The 19,465-nt window shown below is 42.1% G+C and overlaps 1 protein-coding gene across 1 annotated transcript in view; it reads right to left on the bottom strand.

The window, feature by feature from the left end:
* Positions 1 to 18,361, bottom strand: part of STMN2 (stathmin 2) — a 42,461-nt gene extending 24,100 nt beyond the window's left edge. Inside the window, exon 1 of the mRNA XM_075085292.1 lies at positions 18,242 to 18,361. Within this exon, the coding sequence (XP_074941393.1) occupies positions 18,242 to 18,260 (19 nt within the window). The 5' untranslated portion in view covers positions 18,261 to 18,361. The remainder of the gene's footprint in view (positions 1 to 18,241) is intronic.
* Positions 18,362 to 19,465: the final 1,104 nt, after the last annotated feature.

Below are 19,465 nucleotides of genomic sequence, written 5' to 3'. Positions count from 1 at the left end.
TTTAATATAGGGATGAGTATAGAGTTTTGGTCATATCACCTTCCCCTGAATTTTGTGACATTTCTGTACCTAGGACACAGAGTAAGAAGGTACTATGAAAAGGAAACAAGAAACAGAACACAAAGGAAAGAAATTGTGAATTACTGAGTTTCCTCTGCCAACAGCGACTCTAGCATGTCCTACCATATGTCCAGAAAATGAGAAAGAACTTGGTCAGACTAATCTGCTTTTTTGGCAACAGAGAGTTCTAAAAAGTAATTTTTAGCATTAATTTCTGTAACCCTCACAGCCATTTTGAGGTCACTAAAGTTACCCAGGTTTCACCAGAAGTATTACCAATTTTATTCTCTCCAACAAGAGATCCTTTAACAAATGGCTTTGGAATGACTTGGGATAGAATCAAGCATTAGTCATTCATAAAAGCACAGGGTGGCCGTGAAATCAGGGAGCACTGTAGCATCAGTTCTTCAAAACACAGAAAAAGATGCAAGTGACAGATCTGATCCTTCAGCCTCCTATTAAGACTGTATCAAATTGTATCCATGAACCCTGTCCTCAACTGCAAGTCTGTGGCATGACTCTTCTACAGCATAGTTCAGGTGACAGCACAGGATCTGGCTGGAAAACCCACCCCAAGGAATACACAAGCAGCTGTTTGCTTACGCAAAGACTGCCCAATAACGGTTTTCTTGCATCTAGGATGCGTAGACGCAAACACGTGTAAACATGCAGATTGGAGGGTGGCACAAATCTGACTGAAAATTGCCCTACATTTACAGCTTAATCACTGATCATTACTATCAATTTTTTGGACTAAAATGGACTATTCCAGATGCCATGCCTATGATTTTTACTTTGTGTGATTGGATTCAAATGTCTTTGGTCACTTTATTTTCTGATGTCAAAATGTTAAGATGTGAAGTTACTATTTTGTATTATTTCAATGTATGTAATTTTTGCTGCTGAAGCAATGAGAAAATCCATTTCCTGAACCCTGACTGTTACGGTCATCTGTGACATGAGTTAATGTGACTATTTTGTCAGGCTAATGCAACCACATTGTCAAGCTAAGATTTTAGTGGTTTTTTTGAATTTGGAAAAAAAAATCTTGTCATGGTTACTCGAAGCAGCGATGCAGATGCTTTGCCATAGTCACTGTTAGAGAGCCTTGGCCCAGAGTGTACTGTCTGTTTACAGAAAAGTAAACACACATATTTCCTTCCAGTGTGGAAGGAATACAGACATAAGCCTGTCAGTGCACTCTGGGCCCTGATAGCCTCATGACAGTGCATGCTGGTGGAAACATGGGAAGAACAGAAGTAAGCCAGACAAGAAAGCTATGGGTAAGCTTCTCCTCCTTCTCCAGCTCTGCAGAAACTAGTCTGTAGCAGTGGCAGAGCCAGACACTGCATTCTGTCTTGTGAGCCACCTCTTTGGAGAGCCAGTGCATCACATCAGCATGAGGAAGCTCTTGGTAGTTCAGTTTCAGTGGTCCTCTGGGACTGAGGGGAAGGCAACAGAGCCCAAGGCTAATACAGGGGTCTGTGGCCCTCCTGAAATCCATCTGAACTTCAGGAAACTTCAGCCAGGGTGAAAACAAAAATTAGGGTTTTTTTTCTCAGGGGCAGAAGACCTCCTTCTTTACAGTCTGATTTGCCTTTGCAATTTTTTCAAGGCATCCCCCCTGTATTTCCCTCCTTACTGCCACACCCCATCTCCCTTCCCCCAATTTTCTTCCCGGAGAGCTTTTTATGTAGGAAAGGATATGACCAACTAAAACAGGCTTTGAAGACAATAGAGAGGATGAACAGTGAGGAATGAACTCAAAGGCTACAGTACTCCAAAGACAGCTTTGTTTTCTGCTTGTTAACTGAAAACAACTGTTTAACATTTTGCAGTGAGAAGTTCTACCCCTGTTCTTCAGATGCTTTCGCAGAATGCTGATGCTTAAGATCCTGAGCTTATGCCTACTTTCATAAGAAGCCATCACAGTCATAGGTAGCTCCTAATACGCTGTTATCACCTAAACATGAAAGTCATGTAAGCATCAATAGCTTGCAAGTCTTTAAGGCAGTCCATCCAGTAACAATTCTGCTATCTGCTGTCTCCTGTATTCTATGGAAGCACAAATGAATGTGGAAATTCAGCTACGGGATGATGGAAACTGAAGAGATTATCCTGAATGTGAACCGGATGGAAAAAGAAAAAGGAAATAGGTGGTAGCAGCTGCACCAGGAGGAAATAACCGTCCTTACCCGGTTCACCTTACTTGCTTAAGAACTGTCGTTGGTTTTGTTACATACCTGCATATGGGGAAAAGAGTCTCTTTTGATGGGTATTGTAGCAAGCTTGCATCTGTCATGTCTTACAGAAAAATCCCCAATTTTAGTTTAGGTCTATTGATAGAGTAGTGATAATGATTCTGCAGGTTATCATTCTCGGTCTGATCCTATCATTGATTTTCCTGTTCTCAGGAGAAATCCCTATCCCCTAAACTATCACTCAGAGTCTTATATGAATGATTTAAGGATCAAAACCTTAAGCCCTGGAGTTTCTGAATGGGTGGATTTGCTTTCCATGATTTAATGCTCACTGTGTGCAGTGTATTTCCTTCATATCACATGCTCTTTCTCCAGCACGCAAAGCCATTAAACTCTTTTACTTCTGTGACAAGTTACATATAAAATGGCTTAAAAAGCCAGATATTTCACTCCAAAATTTCCATTAATGCAACTTTGAAGATTCCCCCAGTAAGCAGCACTGAACTAGAACCTCAACTTCCCCACAGGCTAAAAGGAGTGTTTTCAGGAACGCTAATGTTCATGTGTGAAAGTGAGAGAAGCAGACGGCGTCTCAGAAACTCTCCTCAACATACCCATCACAGTCCTGCTGTACAGAGGTTATCTTGCCTCGGCATTTCTGACACTAGGGCTATCATCTCTACTAGCCTGCTTTAAGAGTAGCCCAGTAGAGTTTGCTTCAGGACTTCCCTGCAGCAAGACAACCCCCAGATTTATGATCCTTCCCTCAGAAGTGGCTATGCAGTGCTTACAAGCCTCCCGGGTCATGCTGTTTCCTGGGTGCAAAGCTGTGATGCTTGGCTTGGTCCTGGGTCCACACTGGTGGCTGACACACCAGGGAAGGAGGTGCAAAGGAGGTGGTACTTCTTCAGTGTCCTCGAAACAGATTACAAATGAGGTGTGGGGTGGACTGAGTTACAACTTGGAAGGACAGAAGTCCTTGCTTTCCCCTGACAGCCCTGGCATGCAGACATCAGTCACCACAACGGCAGCGTGCCTACAGCTTTCTGCTTGCTGGTGATCGGGGCACTGGGTGGGAAGTGCAGTTTTGAGTCCTTGTGTTGAGCACACTAGTTTCCCCTGGAGCACAGAGCAGTCAGGGACTAGGCTATCAGAGATGGCTGCTGCCTCCCAGCATGCTCTTAAGGTCATCTCATTATTGTATTGCAAGAGCACGTGGAGGCCCTTGCTGAGATCTGCACTACTTTCGGTACAAACATGTTGGATGTGAACACCCTGTGCCAAAGAGCTTATGGTGCAAGTGAGAAAGACAGGCAAGGGATGCTGGGGGTGAAATGACCCAGAGGTGAAAAAAACCTGCCTCAGGTCACAGACCCACCCTGTAGGAAAGCCTCATGGAGAACACAGGTCTCCTGATTCCTCGATCAGAGCCACCTCCGTTGGCACAGGCTGCTTCTTTAAGAATGCTGCAGACAGTATGGGTGAAACAGCCTCTAGAGTGAGGATGCAAATCGAATATGATGCAATCGAACGGCAACAGTTTAGTGACATAGCCTGCCATGATCAAACAGCATCTTCCCAAGGTATGAATTGTGCTGTGGGTTCTGTTTTAGCACAGTAAGACTGGGTTACTAGAGCAGCGTGTGACAGAGCTGGCTGCCAGCATTTCTTTTATTTTTCTGAACCTCGCCCTCAGCCATGTGTGTTTGGAAGTGTGGCATTTATTCTGTTTTTCCTAATGATCTCTTCAGAGGCTTCCACTGACTTAATTTTGCATCACCCTGATCCCTTTATGTAGCTGTGACAAACTTTTCCTAGTCTTGCATCACCCGGCCATGCATCACCCACTGACACTGGATGTCATTTTATTCCATGGTGGCTGTGTAATATCATGCCTAGAGAGTAATGACATAATCCTGGCATCTTGTCAGTCTTCGCAATTGAAATAAGAGTTCTGCTACTGTTTCTTTTCATCTGGACACAGCAGATCCTTTCTGGACTTGTACTGATATTATTTCAATTATATTATGAAATCCCTCCTCATCTTTGGGCTGACATTACAGTCAAATTGTTTTAAGAGCCATACTGAGCTTCTCAGCAGAGCAAGTTTTAAGAATTACCCACACATTCTCAAAGCAAGCCATTGATACAGCATCAAGCAAAGGAACGGCCCAAAATGCTTTATCAAAACAGGCAATTAAGAAAGAATGGGTAAAGAATTCAACTTTTTATGTTTTCATCATTCAGGGAGTCTCAGCTGTTGTGGAATACCTCATCAAGAGAACAGAGCTGCATTGCTACTGGTTTCCTACTAGTCCTGCTAGTCCTTGCCCTTTTTCTGGGATCAGATATACATCTGGTTTTAATAGAACTGTAAGTCAGATATAAAATGTGGCGTTTATTTATAACTCATATAGGGATTGTAACCACAACCCTCATTAATACACAGCCTGTGCCATTCCGAAGTGCAGATAACTTTGAGATCTTCCAATATTTTAAAAATTGTGCTTTGAACTGATGAAAGCCAAAATATTAGTTAGTCTAAAGCAAAAATAATAAAAAAATTGCTTTAGACAAAGAAAACACTGAGGCCAGCCAGCTAGGTATAAATTTGTGTTTATATTATATGGGATAAATGTAATCATAATTTGCAGTATGGTTGGACTCTTCATCTTTATATTCCAGTAATTAAATGTATTCCGTGTTTGTTGAGTCATTTTGCAGAGTGCAGAAGCTATTGCAATTATTTTCACACCATAATTATCAGGAGAATCCATTTTAGAGACAATATGCTGCTGTGAGGGCTGTGGAAGGTACCCCTCAAACTAATCATTTCATATAGCCTAGAAAACCCATTTTGTAATGTCTCAATAGAAAACATGTAAAAGCATTATTTAGTTTATATGTATGTGCATACATAAAAATGTATATATATAAAGCTTTTTTTTTTCATAAGTTTACTGGTTGATTTTGAGCCATCTGCATGTATTCAATGTACCCTTGCAGAGTCGGTAACAACTCTCTCAGCTCTTAAGTTTCCTTGCAAAGCAATAAATAAGCCATGCAGAATAGACACAGGCAATAAAAAAGATACACAAAAGCAAATAAAGACAGTTATTGTCACTATTCTTCCAAATTTTGGCTTTGCCTCACTGGGAAGATTTTGTATTGCTTGCAGAGTCTAAATGATCATTTCATTCTTGGAACTGTTGCAAGTAATATAGCAGTCTAGTCATCAGTGAGTATTAACTTACGTAGCACAACAAATCTGGGGTCTCTGCAAGTTTTCCTATTGAGCAAAACCGTGAAGTCATATTGGAAATGGAGCATGTGGATATAAATGTGCCTATTTTAACCAGAAATTGGCACAATTGAAAATATTAATATAGGTCAAACTTAAGAACTAATCCAGACCATAAAGTAAATCTGAGAGGCTTATTTAATTGGACATTCTTTGCTTTTTTACTAAAATATATTTGGGCAGTGACAACAATCAATGAAGTGACTTGGGTGAAGCGATGGACGAAACCTTCAATAATCTTGACTCCTGCTACGTGACAAGCATTTTCCAATTTGTCACATCCTTTCTTAGCCAGACAAAAAATACCCACAAAGCATGTATGCTAAAATAAAGCTTCAGCTTGAGCATCCACTGAGCTGTGGCTACTTATCAGTGGTACTCTAGAAGCCCATCTAGTGGCCCTCTAAAGGCCCGTCTACAAGATATGGCCCATGTCCTGCATCATTCCACTGTTGTGAACTTCTCCTAACTCCCAGTAAAAATAATTACAATAGTTTGCAGTTTTAGTCAGTCTTGACCTTGAGCTGATTAATACTATTTCACTAGTGATCAGATCATTCATGGATGAAATCCCAGCCTTGTTTTAAGTAAACCGAAAAGTTCTCCTTGACTTCGGTACGTTTACGTTTTATCCAATAGATGCTTTCTGGGGGGCTTTCTAAGATGAAATTTTTGAGCTCTTTGTCATGTGTCTGTTATTCTGTGGCTTTCAGATTCTTCTGCATGATCTTTAACCAAACTATCTATGCAGCTATTATTACTAATTACCTGATTTCTAATTCTACTGTTGTATCCTACCATGTCTTTATGCATATATTCAAACATTTGATTGCCTCCATTAAGAAAATAATGATAGCACTCAACAGCATATTGCTAAAATTTATCATAGTTAGGCATAGATTATAAATATTATTGAGTATTTTAATCAGATGATGTGTAAAATGGATGAGAAAAAAAGAAGAAAAATAAAGAATGACAGCCTTATTTGAAACCATGCTGATGGTTCAAAGCAATTAGTATATTAATCAGAATTGATTAAATTGTCTGAGGGAGAACAGTCGCTGGTGGGATATTTTTGTTACAGCTGATGCTACAATAAAACTAGAACAAGAACCACTGGTCAGAGAAAGTGACCTGTGTTTTAAGTATCTTTACTCAGCTTTGCATAATAGAAATACATTGATTTTTTTAAGATGTAAGATTAACACATAAATGTCTACGCTCTACCAATTTATATGGACTTTCAGTAATGCGACTGCTCCCAATTAAGTCTTTCATGATCTACCTCTTTCATCTTTCTCTTCTTCTTCCCTCTTTTATACTGTGTTTTTCAATTTAGTGATTTTTTTTCCTCTTCTGAAATATACTGAAGATTTCTGGAATTAATTTGCTCTGTCAGACTATTTATCTCTCTGTAGATATCTGTCTCTCTGTCTCTATTTTTCTGCAGTACTGGTCTCCACTTACACAGAAGAGGATCTTCATGACTGCAGAGACACCGCTCTGCTACTAAATTAACCACATGGGGAGCTGACCCCGGCAGAGATGCTCCATCATTGATTTCTGTGGGGCTCTGGTGTGAGGGTGCTTGGCTCATTTCAAATAAAAAAGGATCTTCACCTACAACAGGCAGATTTTCAGGCCACTGTGCACCAGCATATCCCAGCATCAGCAGTCTGTCATTAAAGACAAATCAGAACTTCTGTGTTGTTTGGCCTGTCTTTTATAACAGACTTATCAAACTTCGAGGACTGGCTTGGCCATCACATTTTTCAATATGTTCTAGAAGTAGCGGGAGCTGGCGATATGCAAATGTCAACGTATAATGGCCTGTTTTTCTCTTTTGTTGTATAATCAAATTCTTTTTCCTGTATAAAAAGGTCTATTTTCCTGTATAATCAAATTCTCCTTTATTAGCGTAGCTGGCTTTTATATGACTTTTCAAAATAATAAAGGAGATGTTTCCTTCCTAAGCTGCTGCTTCAGGAGATTTAAAGGGGAAAAGAATGGGTTCATCAGACATAAATCAACATGAGTCTACTACCCTAGATTTGCACTGGTTTAGGATCTAATTCCAGCAAGATTGGTGTTCCTGGCCTTTGCACATCTTAGCCACTTATGTGACCCATACACCACAGTGAGCCATTGCTACTTCCCATCTAGTGCCACTTTTTTTACTTCCACTGCATTAGAAAATATGGGAGTCCTCCTTCCACTAAGTATCACTTTGTTAAATTACAACAATTTGGCCTACAGTTTTCTTGGCTGGAGGGCTGCCTCTTGCCGAATTTTGGAGAAGCTTTTAGCAAAAATTTTTTCACTGTTGCTGGGAAGATGACTAGGGGAAAATACATAGCTTGCACATGGTAAACTGAACAAGTGCTTATTGCATTTGTTTGAAAGGCTCTTGCACTTTGTGCCAGGAAATCATTCCTCATTTGAAAAATCTGCCCAGGCCTGGCTGTGGAATAAGTCATAGAAATATCTGATCTCAGGCTTTAACCATGGCTGGGAGAGACATGTCCAAGCTTTACAGCCAATTTCTCTGAAGATACTTTGTGCTGGACATGACTGATTCCATATGGGCTGAGAGTGCTTCAAGCACTGCTCCTCCTGGCCACTGTGGACCAGGGGAGTGCTGGAAATTGGAAGAAGAAGAGAAAACAACTGTCCTGTGGTCTTAATTTCTCTCCTTCCGGCCCTGCCAAAGTGTGTAGGATTATCAGAAGGAATGGGCTGTATGAAGGGACCAGAGTTGAATCTGCCTGGTGGAAGAAATTTCCAAGAGCAGATGATTTAAAAAAAAAAAAAAAAAAGAAGGAAAAAAAAAAAAGGTAAAGTCAGTCAGGGAATGGGATGATTGAAACTGGACAAAGAACAAGGGTGACACTATGACTGACTGGATAATGAGACTGGGTTAAGCAAATGAGGAAAAGGCTACCAAGGAAATGGACTGGGACTGGAAATCTGTATGCGGTGGGGATGGAGCAGATGGGAAACTCTGACTGGATGGCAGACTGTTCACACGAAAGTTCACAGTCATCTGAAATAGAAATCTTCCTGACTGTGAGCTCAGACTTCCCTCTAACAGGTAAATGATACTAAAAAACTAGAAAAATGAACGAGTAGCAGTTCAGGGACAGACTGAGGTCCACCTGATATAATATTCTGTTTCCAGGATACTTTTTCTTAATTTTTGTTTTAATCTAGGAAATTACATCCATAGAACTACATAGGAACGTGCTAAATGCAATTTTGTTACCTTTGTATTGTAGACTACTCCTGTTTGCTTCTCTAAATGCCTTGAATTTTCTGCCAGGGTTCTGTATTTATTTTTATTATTGCAATTTTTTCACACCTTACTGTTCACATCGTTTGTGCAGAAGAGCTCAGGATGCCAGCAGAGCTGAGATCTCTAAAATAGCATTGGTAAGCTATGCAAGCTGCAATTACAATTTTGTAGAGCACTTAAAAGTACCTCTATCATATTTAATCCTGTTTTTCAGGCCTCCCACCACTAGAAGGTGAAATTCTTAACACTGTTTATCTAACACAGTATGATTCTCAAGTAAGATATTTCCCTTCTTAATCTTTCACTCCAGAAAAAGTGAATGCATTTCAAAGGGGAATAACTTGAATCCTCAATGCAGGTTAAAATAAATATCTTACTATTACTTTTCTTGAGAAGTCCTTATTGATATTTTATTTAGAAAATAATCATGTTTAGAGGTAGAACACTGTTTCCCCAGCAAGAAGCCTTGAGAAGTGTTTTGTTCACAAATATTAAATATTTTTGTTTTTTACACACAATGTTTTATCTACATTGTCTACAACATATAGTATTGAAAGCTCCCTGACTGCAGTCTTGACAGTGTAAAAAAATATCTGAACACATAGAAAAGATATTAGCTTAGAAATAATCTTTTGTATTACATCTACATAATAAATTGAATAAATGCCAGCACCTGGAGACAAAGACTGTACATTCAAGTGACTATAAACATCACTGCTGAGTGACATCAGTTGTCATTATTTTCACACGAATGATGTAAGAAACAAATATATCAGAATAGTTAAATGTGATATTTAGTACAGGCTAATAAAATGGGTTACAGAAGTAAATGAATTTCACTTCCAAAAAAAAAGGCTTTGAAAAATTATAGAGCTTGATTCATTCTTGATTAATGTAAAAGATTTCCTAGAACAGTGCAAACATTTCTTACAACTCCATTCAGGTCAATTTGCAGTACAAAAACACTAGTAAACCAAAAAAATTTATTTTTTGCTACACTTTTATATATAAATGTAGTTAAGAACCAATGTGCATCTTTGATCTGGCTGTGGTCTCCACAGTCTCTTGAAATGCACAAAATCATAACCGTAATCCTATCAGACACTTCAGGGAGCCCTGCCAATGAAATCCCATCAGGAGCCATGCTAGTGGAAACCAGAGGATGAACTTGAACATGTGTGAATCAGAAATCTTAGGCCAATTAGGACCATTTGGGTTTTCAACAACTTTAGAAAGGATCAAAAATAGTATCAAGATAAAAAGTTAGAGCTACATAGTCACTTAATGACTACTGAAAATATTTAAATTTAATGTAAAAACCTGAAACTTTAAAAGGTACCTTAGCTAGCTTCAGGTAAAGCATATCTTAGCTTAACTTAAATTCTCAATTTGTAGACTTGTACACCAATCAGTAGTATAAAATATACACATCATTATTTTTTCTTTACCCAAGAAATTCCCTAAGGATTAAAACATACCTGAATAGCACAGAATGTTAATACAGCTTTAGAAAGTAAGTTGCTCTGTTTCTTAATCTGATCAGTATGGATTTTTGCAACTTCTATAACATTAGAGCATTGTTACACATCTCCATGCAGTATGGAACATAACCTCAACAACTGAGGTAAGTATATAAGATTATCCCCATCTTAGTGACAAGAAAGTCACGGCACAGGACAAATCCAATATAAGAGCTAGGCATCTAAAATGATATTTAAGAAAAATTCAGGCTTCTAAATAAAAAACGTGGCTTCTGCAAATTCCTGCACAGCTGCAGAGAGGTCATGAAAATCCATAAATGCTACAATTCGTGCTCTTCAAATTGGTGGTGTGTTGTGCTACTTTTTTATGCAAGCAAGGGTGCTCCAGGCTTGAAATGTTTAATCCCCTAATACTGGGAATTGGGTGTTCTTCCAAACCAGTCCTGGCCCTCTGAAGAAATCTGTGTAGCCTATTTTCTGAGAGGATGTTGCAGACACAACATCGGATAGGGTCCTTCGTAAATGCAGGGGCAGCCACTGCTTTCTTTTAAAATGCAGTTGAGGAGGGATATTGCTGGTTGTCTCACTCCTGCCCTTTGGTGCAACTGTCTACAGTGAGCGGCTTGGACTGGGAAGTACCAGAGCTGGGTTCAGTCTCTTTCAGAAATGAGGGGATTCAAGCTGAAAGGTCCTAACTGCCACTCAAAGAAACTTGAGTTTTACGTTCTGCTCCCACAGCTGTTTCTGTTTTTTTATCCAGTGGCTGTATCATGCAAAATCCAGTGACGGTCCCATAAACCAGAGCTTTCCAGTTACTAGCTGGAGGTCATACTCCCTCCTGTGTGCTCTCCTGTCCTCTCTCTCCAGCATGATGCCATTCCCATGGGAGGGTGGGAAGAGGCCACAGCTTGGTGGCTCTGCTGTTGTCCAGGGAGGGAGGACATGCAGAGACAAGGGCCACCACATCCCAGTGCCACACTCGGAGGCCAAACACCAGCTGTTTGGCTGAGGGGGAGGACTGCACCCATTGCCACCTCTTCTTCCTCCCACCACAATGGTGAAGAGGAAATCAGGGCTTCTCTGTGGCCACGGGTGAAAAGCCCAAGGGATGGCTGAAGTCTCATCACTCCCCACTGTACTTCCCTCTGGTCACTGAGTGACGAGTACATCCACTCTAGGCAGACCTCAGCAATGTGCTGTTCAACTATGGCCAAATGTGCTGACCCCTCCCCATGTGTTGTGGAGGTACAGTCACACCTGTATCCACCACAAGTGCCTTAGAGCTTTACTAACTCTATCCTCAGTCACCTCCCTAAACTAACCCACCTGCCTGGGGCAAAACTGGCGAAAACCCCCCATCAGACCCCAACAATCCCATTTTGTGATTGTGTGTGTGAAGGATCACCATTTTTCTACACAATAACTGCTACAACAGTGATGAGTTTTGTGTATTACAATGAGTGCATAAATTATAATTTATTTATTAACTTCTTGGATTAGACCGCTACACCTACAAAAAATAGTATTGCTAAATGTATTCAGCAAAGCCTAATGTTTTGTATAGGTGCTGTGCGTCAGTTTAACAGCACATCCTGGCAGAAAGAGCTTAAATTTGCTTCATTTATTAAATTATGTATTAGCAGACAGGAAAAAGAAAAACATAATAAGTGGAAGAGAAAATGAAGTAATTACAGTGCAGCTCTGTATGCTGGTGTTGCTCAGACACAAGATGTCTTGAATATTTTGTTCCCAGGGGCCAGCATTTCTGCATTAGTCCGTTTTTTTGACTGAGGATGCAGGTGTCTGCAGACAGGTCTCCAAAGCAATTTCTTCTGTTTTTAAAAAGTGCTGAGCAACTAGAGCTATAGATACAGCCTGCACTGTAGTCATGGGTGCCCAGCATCCTTCACGATCAAGGTAATGTGTCACAGGCAGAATTGCTGGCTGATGTTCACAGGGGGGCTCACACATCCAAGAGGGATCAACAGTATTTTTTAACTAAATGAAAATCAACAACACCTCAAGACTGTATCCACAGAATTCAGAGCCTGAGGATTATGTGTACCCTAGGGAGAATTGTGAATAGCAGCCATTCCCCCAAATCAGCTACCAATTTCTGTCTCCCCATGGTCTAAGGATCATTCAGTTGTGCTGAGGCCAGTGGCTGAACTCCATTGACTTCACTGAGGCAAGAATCACTTCCAAAGATGGTTCATCTACCAACCATTTTATGGATACTGCTGAAGAAGACATGCTCTCTACAAACCACCTGATGACAGCAACAGTTTTTGTTTACAAAGGTGACTTGTACGGAAAACTATCATTGGATTTTTGAAGGTATTACTGCAGAGGTAAGTAAGCACTGCTGGTTCACGACACGACATCTTTGCCTCCTTATAGCATTGGGCAGAACTACTGGGAGTACTGGGATAGAGTTTTGGAGCCTGATAACGTATGTTGAAAAGCAAATGAACTATATATATATATAGCCTGGGGGGAGCACACTCTGCGATTACAGTTGTTGGAGGACTTCACTCCCAGCTGTGCCGTTCCCACTGGTCATTGGGCTAGGAGGCACCCTCGGTCCCTTAGGTTCCAGTGGTGGCTTTCTTGCTGCATGATCTTTAGCAAAGCTTTTAGTGAGTTAATTTTCCAACTACATCAACTGTTTGGAGTGACACCATTTTAGGATGCCTAGTTTAAGGCACCTAGGGCTTGATGCAGAAGTGCTGAACATCTCTTGTTCCTTTTGACTATAAACTAATAAGGTAGTTGAAATAGACCTATGTGAAAATGCTGCACAGGTCAAGTATTACCCAGACCTACCTGTCGTTGGGACCTGTCTGATCTCTGTGTTTCAGACTACATAATGATGCCTACTTCTCACCGAAGGTTCTGAGGAGAATGAATTACTTAATTCTGTAAAGTCTTTGAAGGCTAAAATGCTATCTAAATATATTGCTGGATATGCGTGATAGGATAAGGGCTAATGGTTTTAAACTAAAGGAGGGTAGATTCAGACTGGTTGTAAGGAAGAAATTTTTGATGCTGAGGGTGGTGAAACACTGGAACAGGTTGCCCAAGGAGGTGGTAGATGCCCTGTCCCTGGAAACATTCAACGTCAGGTTGGACAGGGCTCTGAGCCACCTGATCTAGTTGGACATGTCCCTGCTCATTGCAGGGGGGTTGGACTAGATGACCTCTAAAGGTCCCTTCCAACCCAAACTATTCTATGACTCTATGATTCTGTGATCTCTCTTCTGTAATGAGTTGTTTTAATTAATGCTATTAATTTGAAAATGGATAATTGTTTTCTGAAGAAAAAAAATCCAGGCTTAAAGAATTAATTAAAGGAAATTCAAATTGACAAAAATCAATGTGAATGAATTACAGGAATCCATTATTAAACAGGGAAGCTTTTAGTCTAAATAGAGTTTATACTGGGACAAAGAGGTGATGGAGGTGGAGGTGAGAGAACATTTTGGAAGTGTTCAAGCTGCTGAATTTTATTTTTATTTCCTCAGCATGTTATGGGATCTCTTCCACAAGATGATGGAATAGATGACGCTCCATCCTCCTGCTTGTACACTTCACAGGGTAAGTAAAGAACTGCTATGAGGCAATATAAATTCTTAGCCATATGGACTGTTTTTAAAATTATTACTGCCTGAATTCTCTATATAGCAGGAAGAGTAACCTACGGTTTAAAAACAGGAAGAGAATGTGAATAGGTGTTAACCTTCAGGTCTCTAGTGAATTGTACTTGCCAGGAACTTTATATTAGCTTAGTAACCAAAATTCTCAGAAAAATAAACTAACTGAAATGTTTTTTCTGCTAGATCTTGACATTTAGAATAATGGTGTCTCAGCCAAACCTCATTTCTTGCTAACAATATGAGAAAATAAACTCTTTCCTGAATCTTGTCTACATTCATTCTCATCTTTTTAGATGAGAATTTCCTATTTGTAATTTCCCATTCAGTGCTGACTTGGGTTCAATTATTTATAACAGGGAAAGAACCATATTTATCTATAAAAGTGGAAGGTTAAAACCTTCTATTTAAAACTGCATAATACAGGAAGGAGCAGGTTCAGTCCAAATTCAGGCTGGGGCTTAGCCATATGTTGTTTAACTTGAAGCTTGTCGCTGCCATTGATGTCCAGATGACTACTTGTGCAATTGTTGAAGATCAAGCAATTGTTTAAGTGTACTGGCAGATCAGAGGCAGAATGCTTTCCCCTTTGCAGTAAAAAAGCCCAGTTATTAAAATAATTGAACCAACAATAATACACATACTTATGACTTTATATCTATGTTTACATACCAGACAAAACAATAATGTAGTATTGGGTTAACAGACAAACTTAGCAGTGACATTGCATCCATCAAGCTAAGTATCGAGGTCTGAGCTTGTAACTAAATGCAAATGACAAGACAGAAGAACAACTCTGAAGCACTTTTACAACAGTTTAATCAGTCTTACTGAGATATGCAAAGGAGGCAGCATGGGGCTGCCTGAATTCCCCTATCCTCATAATCCCACCCATTTATCACCCAACAGAGTTGCTGACTATCTCTAAAGGAGCCTGAGTTAAAACACTTTTTAAACACATTATTCACACCTATCTCACGTATTTCTCTTAGATGAATTCCTATAAAATAAACAAGAGCCATAATCAGGACTGCAACTTTCCGTAAAATAATTGTCTGAAGATGTTTTCATAATAAATACTCTTTAAATTAGGCAGCGCATGGAAACAATGAAATAATGGTTTCAGACACCTTTTTTAGTTCCAGTGGCATCACTGACTGCTTCACCCTCCCACTGCCATGCACACACCCAAAGAAAGTTTATCCAACCACGTACATGGTCTACCAGGTCTGCAGTGACCCCAGTGGCAAAAGCTGCTGATTTATGTAACAAATGTCCTGTGTGGTAGGGAGCATGAGGTATGAAAGCATCCATCAGTACAATCCAGATTTCATTTGGAAGATGGTGTCTAGGGGAGGATGCAATTTAAAAGCCTCCAGAATTTCTGTACAGTCATGCTATATGAAATTTTTAAATAAGACACACTTAAATATAAATAAACAAATAAAGAGAAGCCTCTGTGTGTGCCTGGTGTGCATCATTCATATAATATGTAAACTAAACAGAAAGAAGAACTTCCTGGGCATTCAGTGTGTACTGAGCTCCAGAAGTTCTTGCAGCTGTTGAAATTCCTATGTAAGTCAAAGGAGCTTTCCTCGAAAGCCTTTTATTTAACAGACCCTAAGAGAAAATGAGGCTTAATTTTGCTTTCTATGGCAGAATATAAACGCAGGCTTATCAAGGTATTTAGTGTCTGCCTAACCTGATTTACGTGAAGAGTTCAGTCCAAAGCCAGTATTCACATGCTCAAACTCAGACACCTGCTTAAGTGCCTTGCTGGACCAGGGCCAGAAACATAATAGTGGGCCAGCTTAAGCTGATTAGAAATGTTCTGTTGGCTCCAGTGGCAGCAGGATCTCGCCTTTATTGCCACTTTGCAGAATACGGTGCTCAACAGGGAAAAAGAAATCAGGCATTCTGTAGTTCTCTCAGTGGTCTATTGGGTAAAGCTTGAGTACAAAACAAATGCAGCTTATTTAGCACTAACTGGAAAAGTGTATGACTGAGAATGCATTTATTTTTCTACATGAAAATAAAATTTGTTGCCTTGAAGAAACTCTTGAAATAAAGTGTCTTATTCTAATATGCTGCCTAGATCCTAATTTTCTCTACAAATAACTACAGTGAGGAGGAAAAAGGTTCAAAGAAATGGTGAAGAGAATCCTTAACCTTTGTGAGTTTAAAGAGGGAAGATGATTTTCATAAGGTGTCTTTCATTTTTTAATTGAATGTTGTTGTAATCAGTAATTTTAGAAACCTAGGTAGTTATATTGCCTTTTATTGCCTGTGTATGCAGCTTGTTAACCAGGTATTAATAGGCAAGCTGGCGTGGCACAGTCAATCTGTCTCTGGGCAAACCTAATGATGCCAGGCATCTCTCTTGCTGCAGAAACCTTTCTATTTGTGTACTGCGAGGTCATTAATCAAAGGCTGAAGAGCCCTTTCTTCCCTAGTGACAGAATTCCTAACAGGGCCTTCTGCAGTGATAAGTCTCCGACTGACTACAAATTATCAATACTGATTACCAGATTGCTGCAGTGGGGAGGGGACGGCGTGCTCGGCACTGCAGGGCTGGCCAGACTCCCACAGCCCTTGTCTCCCTCCTCTATTTGCAGCTACAGCTGCCTCATGCCGTGTTCCCAGGGGTGCCACAGCCAGGTTAAAATGCTTTCAATCCACACCGATTATTCCTCGGGAGCGGAACATCAGCATTCAGATAAATTAATGTATAATGCATCGGTTGCAGCCAGTGTAATCCAGGAGGATTCGGAATAACTATGTGCGCCGTGATTAAGAGTGATAACAGAGCCTACACAGAATGGGAATTTGAATGGGATTTGCTTCTTGGGGAAGGATAAGAATTGCGTTGGAGCTCTCAATCCTTATTTTGTGGGATTTGTGTGTGCATGACTTTAACGGTGAATGATTGTGAAAACTTGAATTTGAATGCGTCAAATGCAGGTCCTCATTCCCCCCACCCCCCAAAAAAAAAGAAAAAAAAAAATCAAGGAGTAATAGGGTTTGGATGCTTTGAGCATCCTGACCCCACGGTTGCTCTCCTCCTCTCCCTCCCACACCCTTCACTGCGATTTTCGCCCCCCCGCCCCAGCAGCCTCCCTCGAACAAAGGGGCCGGAGCCGGGGCTGCCGCCCTTCGCGCCCGCCGCCGGCGCCGGGACCGACGCCCCACGGCCAGAGGCGACCGGAGGGGTCCCCCCGGGGCCCGAGGTCCTCCGGGGGGGGAGCAGCGCCCAGCCCCCGCCACCCCGCCCCGCCGCTCCCCGGGGCCAAGCGGGGTGGGGGGGGCGGTACGGCGCAGGGTGCGGCTCCCGGCCGGGCGGGGGGGAGCAGGGGGGGAACCGGGGCGGGTGGGAGGATGCGCAGCTGAAAAACGCAAGATAACAACAGCCCTGGAAGCGCCCCCCTGGGAGAGAAAAACAGGGTGGGAACTGCCAGCAAATACCAGCTCCCCGTGATGCAGTGACCTACTTCAGCCGCCCCCCACCCCCACGCCCCCCCCGGCAGACTGCAGGTGCGGACAGCGGCGGGGCAGCAGCGGCTCCTCGCCCTCGCCCCCCCGCAGCCCCCCGCCCGGGCTGGGCGCGGCCGGCCCGCAGTGCGCCCCGCGGCAGGTGCCCGCCCCGCTGCAGCCGCCCCCCCGCCCCGCTCCCCCACCCCCGCCGGGACCGCAACGGTACCCCAGGGCCGCAACCCCCCGGCCCGGTCCCTCCCGGCCCCGCAGCCCCCCGCGGCGCGGGGTCCGCCCGGCGGTGCTTTTCCTCCTTCCCCCTTTTCTTCTCCTCCCCACGCCGTTCGCGGTCCGTTTCAGAACGGGAGGGGGACGCTGGCCCCGGCCGAGGGGTGCTACGGGTGCAGTGGGAGGCGTATTAATAGCGGGGATAACTTTCCTGTTAATTTTCTCCTTTATTTTTTTTTTAATGCCATAATATATATATTAATCTTTAAAATAACGAAAGCTGTTTCAAAATTAGGCTGCGCTCATGTGCCGACCTTGCCCATCAGTAAATAATTAATCTGATTTTAGTTTAGGACGTTAAAAGACCCCCGGGATCGCACACCCCCTCCCTTTTTTTTTTTTGTTTTCTGGTCAAAGAAATTAAAAAAATATGTTTAGCTTTGCCTTCATTTTTTTCTAAACTTCAGGGACACTGAGAAGAGCACCCAGCGTAGGTAGTGGTCTTAGGAAATAGCAGCCGTTGTACTGGCTGAAGAAAAAGAGATGCAGTTTCTTACCCATTGCTGTTTTAGCCATGGTGGGATGTGCAGGCTCTCAGAGGTGGTGAAGGCAAAGGGGTCCAGCTACAGCAGTGGAGAGAGGGAGAGAAGACTGAATAAGGCACTGAGTCAGCAGAGTGGGGCTGTGCAAGAGAAGGAGCAAGAGGCAGGAGCCCATGAATAATTATCACTCCTCTACCCAAGCAGATTGGCTCTAGAGGTCCCCTGACATGACTCCTGCAGAGCCAGAATCTCCGGGCATTAAATATTGATCCACCAATGGTGCTGGAGTACAAAGTGCCAGAATGCAGTTTGAAATGGAAATCAGTCCTTGAATGCCTCTCCCCCCTCGGTCTGGCTTTAATAGTACATTCCATGTCAAATGTTTTATGTCTTCCATGAAAAAAGCCTATTGGTGTTGAAGGCTCTGCTGTTGCTACCTGTAAAACGTGCACAATTTCATTTTAACACATTTTATTTCAAAGATACGAGAGGAAAAAAAAAAGGGACCAATGCAAGGGATTTTCTAAACTGCTTCGGTAAAACAGCTACTCAGATTATTTTTACCTCTGCATCCCATTTCTTGCGAATGTATACAGATACCATATACAAATGTTTTATGCTGAATGTTTTATGCTGAATGTTTCTGCATTTCAGTAGGTATCTTAGTATCCCCAGGCCTAAGCCAGGACAGCTCGAACTCTGCCAAACCTTGGGGAACAGCAGCTGGACCTGCTTGTCCTCTCGAAGGGCTCTGGAAAGCCAAACCCAGGATAAATGTGAAAAGAGCTGTCAATAACCACTTCCCCAGTGTTCTGCAACAAGAGCCACTGGGAAGTTGCGAGCTTGATTCCCTTGATAAAGTGTGCAGCATGGGAGCGGATACGATTATTAAATGAAAGGGGATGGACGCTTTCTAAGGATTCTCTACCTGAATTTTAAGGAGCCTCTATCCCCAGCAAGAGGAAAGCCGGTGACATGGCTGACAGCCACTAAACAAACGTGGGTGGCTAACTGAAGTTCTTGCTAGAAACATGGCAGCGGTGGGACCTGTTTGTACACTTCCTAGGGCTGGAAGCAGTTGCTTGCCTAGAGGAGATGGTATCCAAGGTAGTGGTACAAAGAGGAGGACACTCCATCTTTACCTTCTCATCCTTACACTGTCCAGCTGGAGCTCATTTGCCTCTCCCAGGGGAAAACCAGCCTTATTGTTGAAAGCTTGCAGGGCTAACAGGCTCCCAC

Source organism: Phalacrocorax aristotelis, chromosome 2 (assembly GCF_949628215.1).
Source record: "Phalacrocorax aristotelis chromosome 2, bGulAri2.1, whole genome shotgun sequence".
In the NCBI taxonomy this organism is placed as follows: Eukaryota; Metazoa; Chordata; class Aves; order Suliformes; family Phalacrocoracidae; genus Phalacrocorax; species Phalacrocorax aristotelis.
This window is presented reverse-complemented; position numbering and strand designations above follow the sequence as displayed.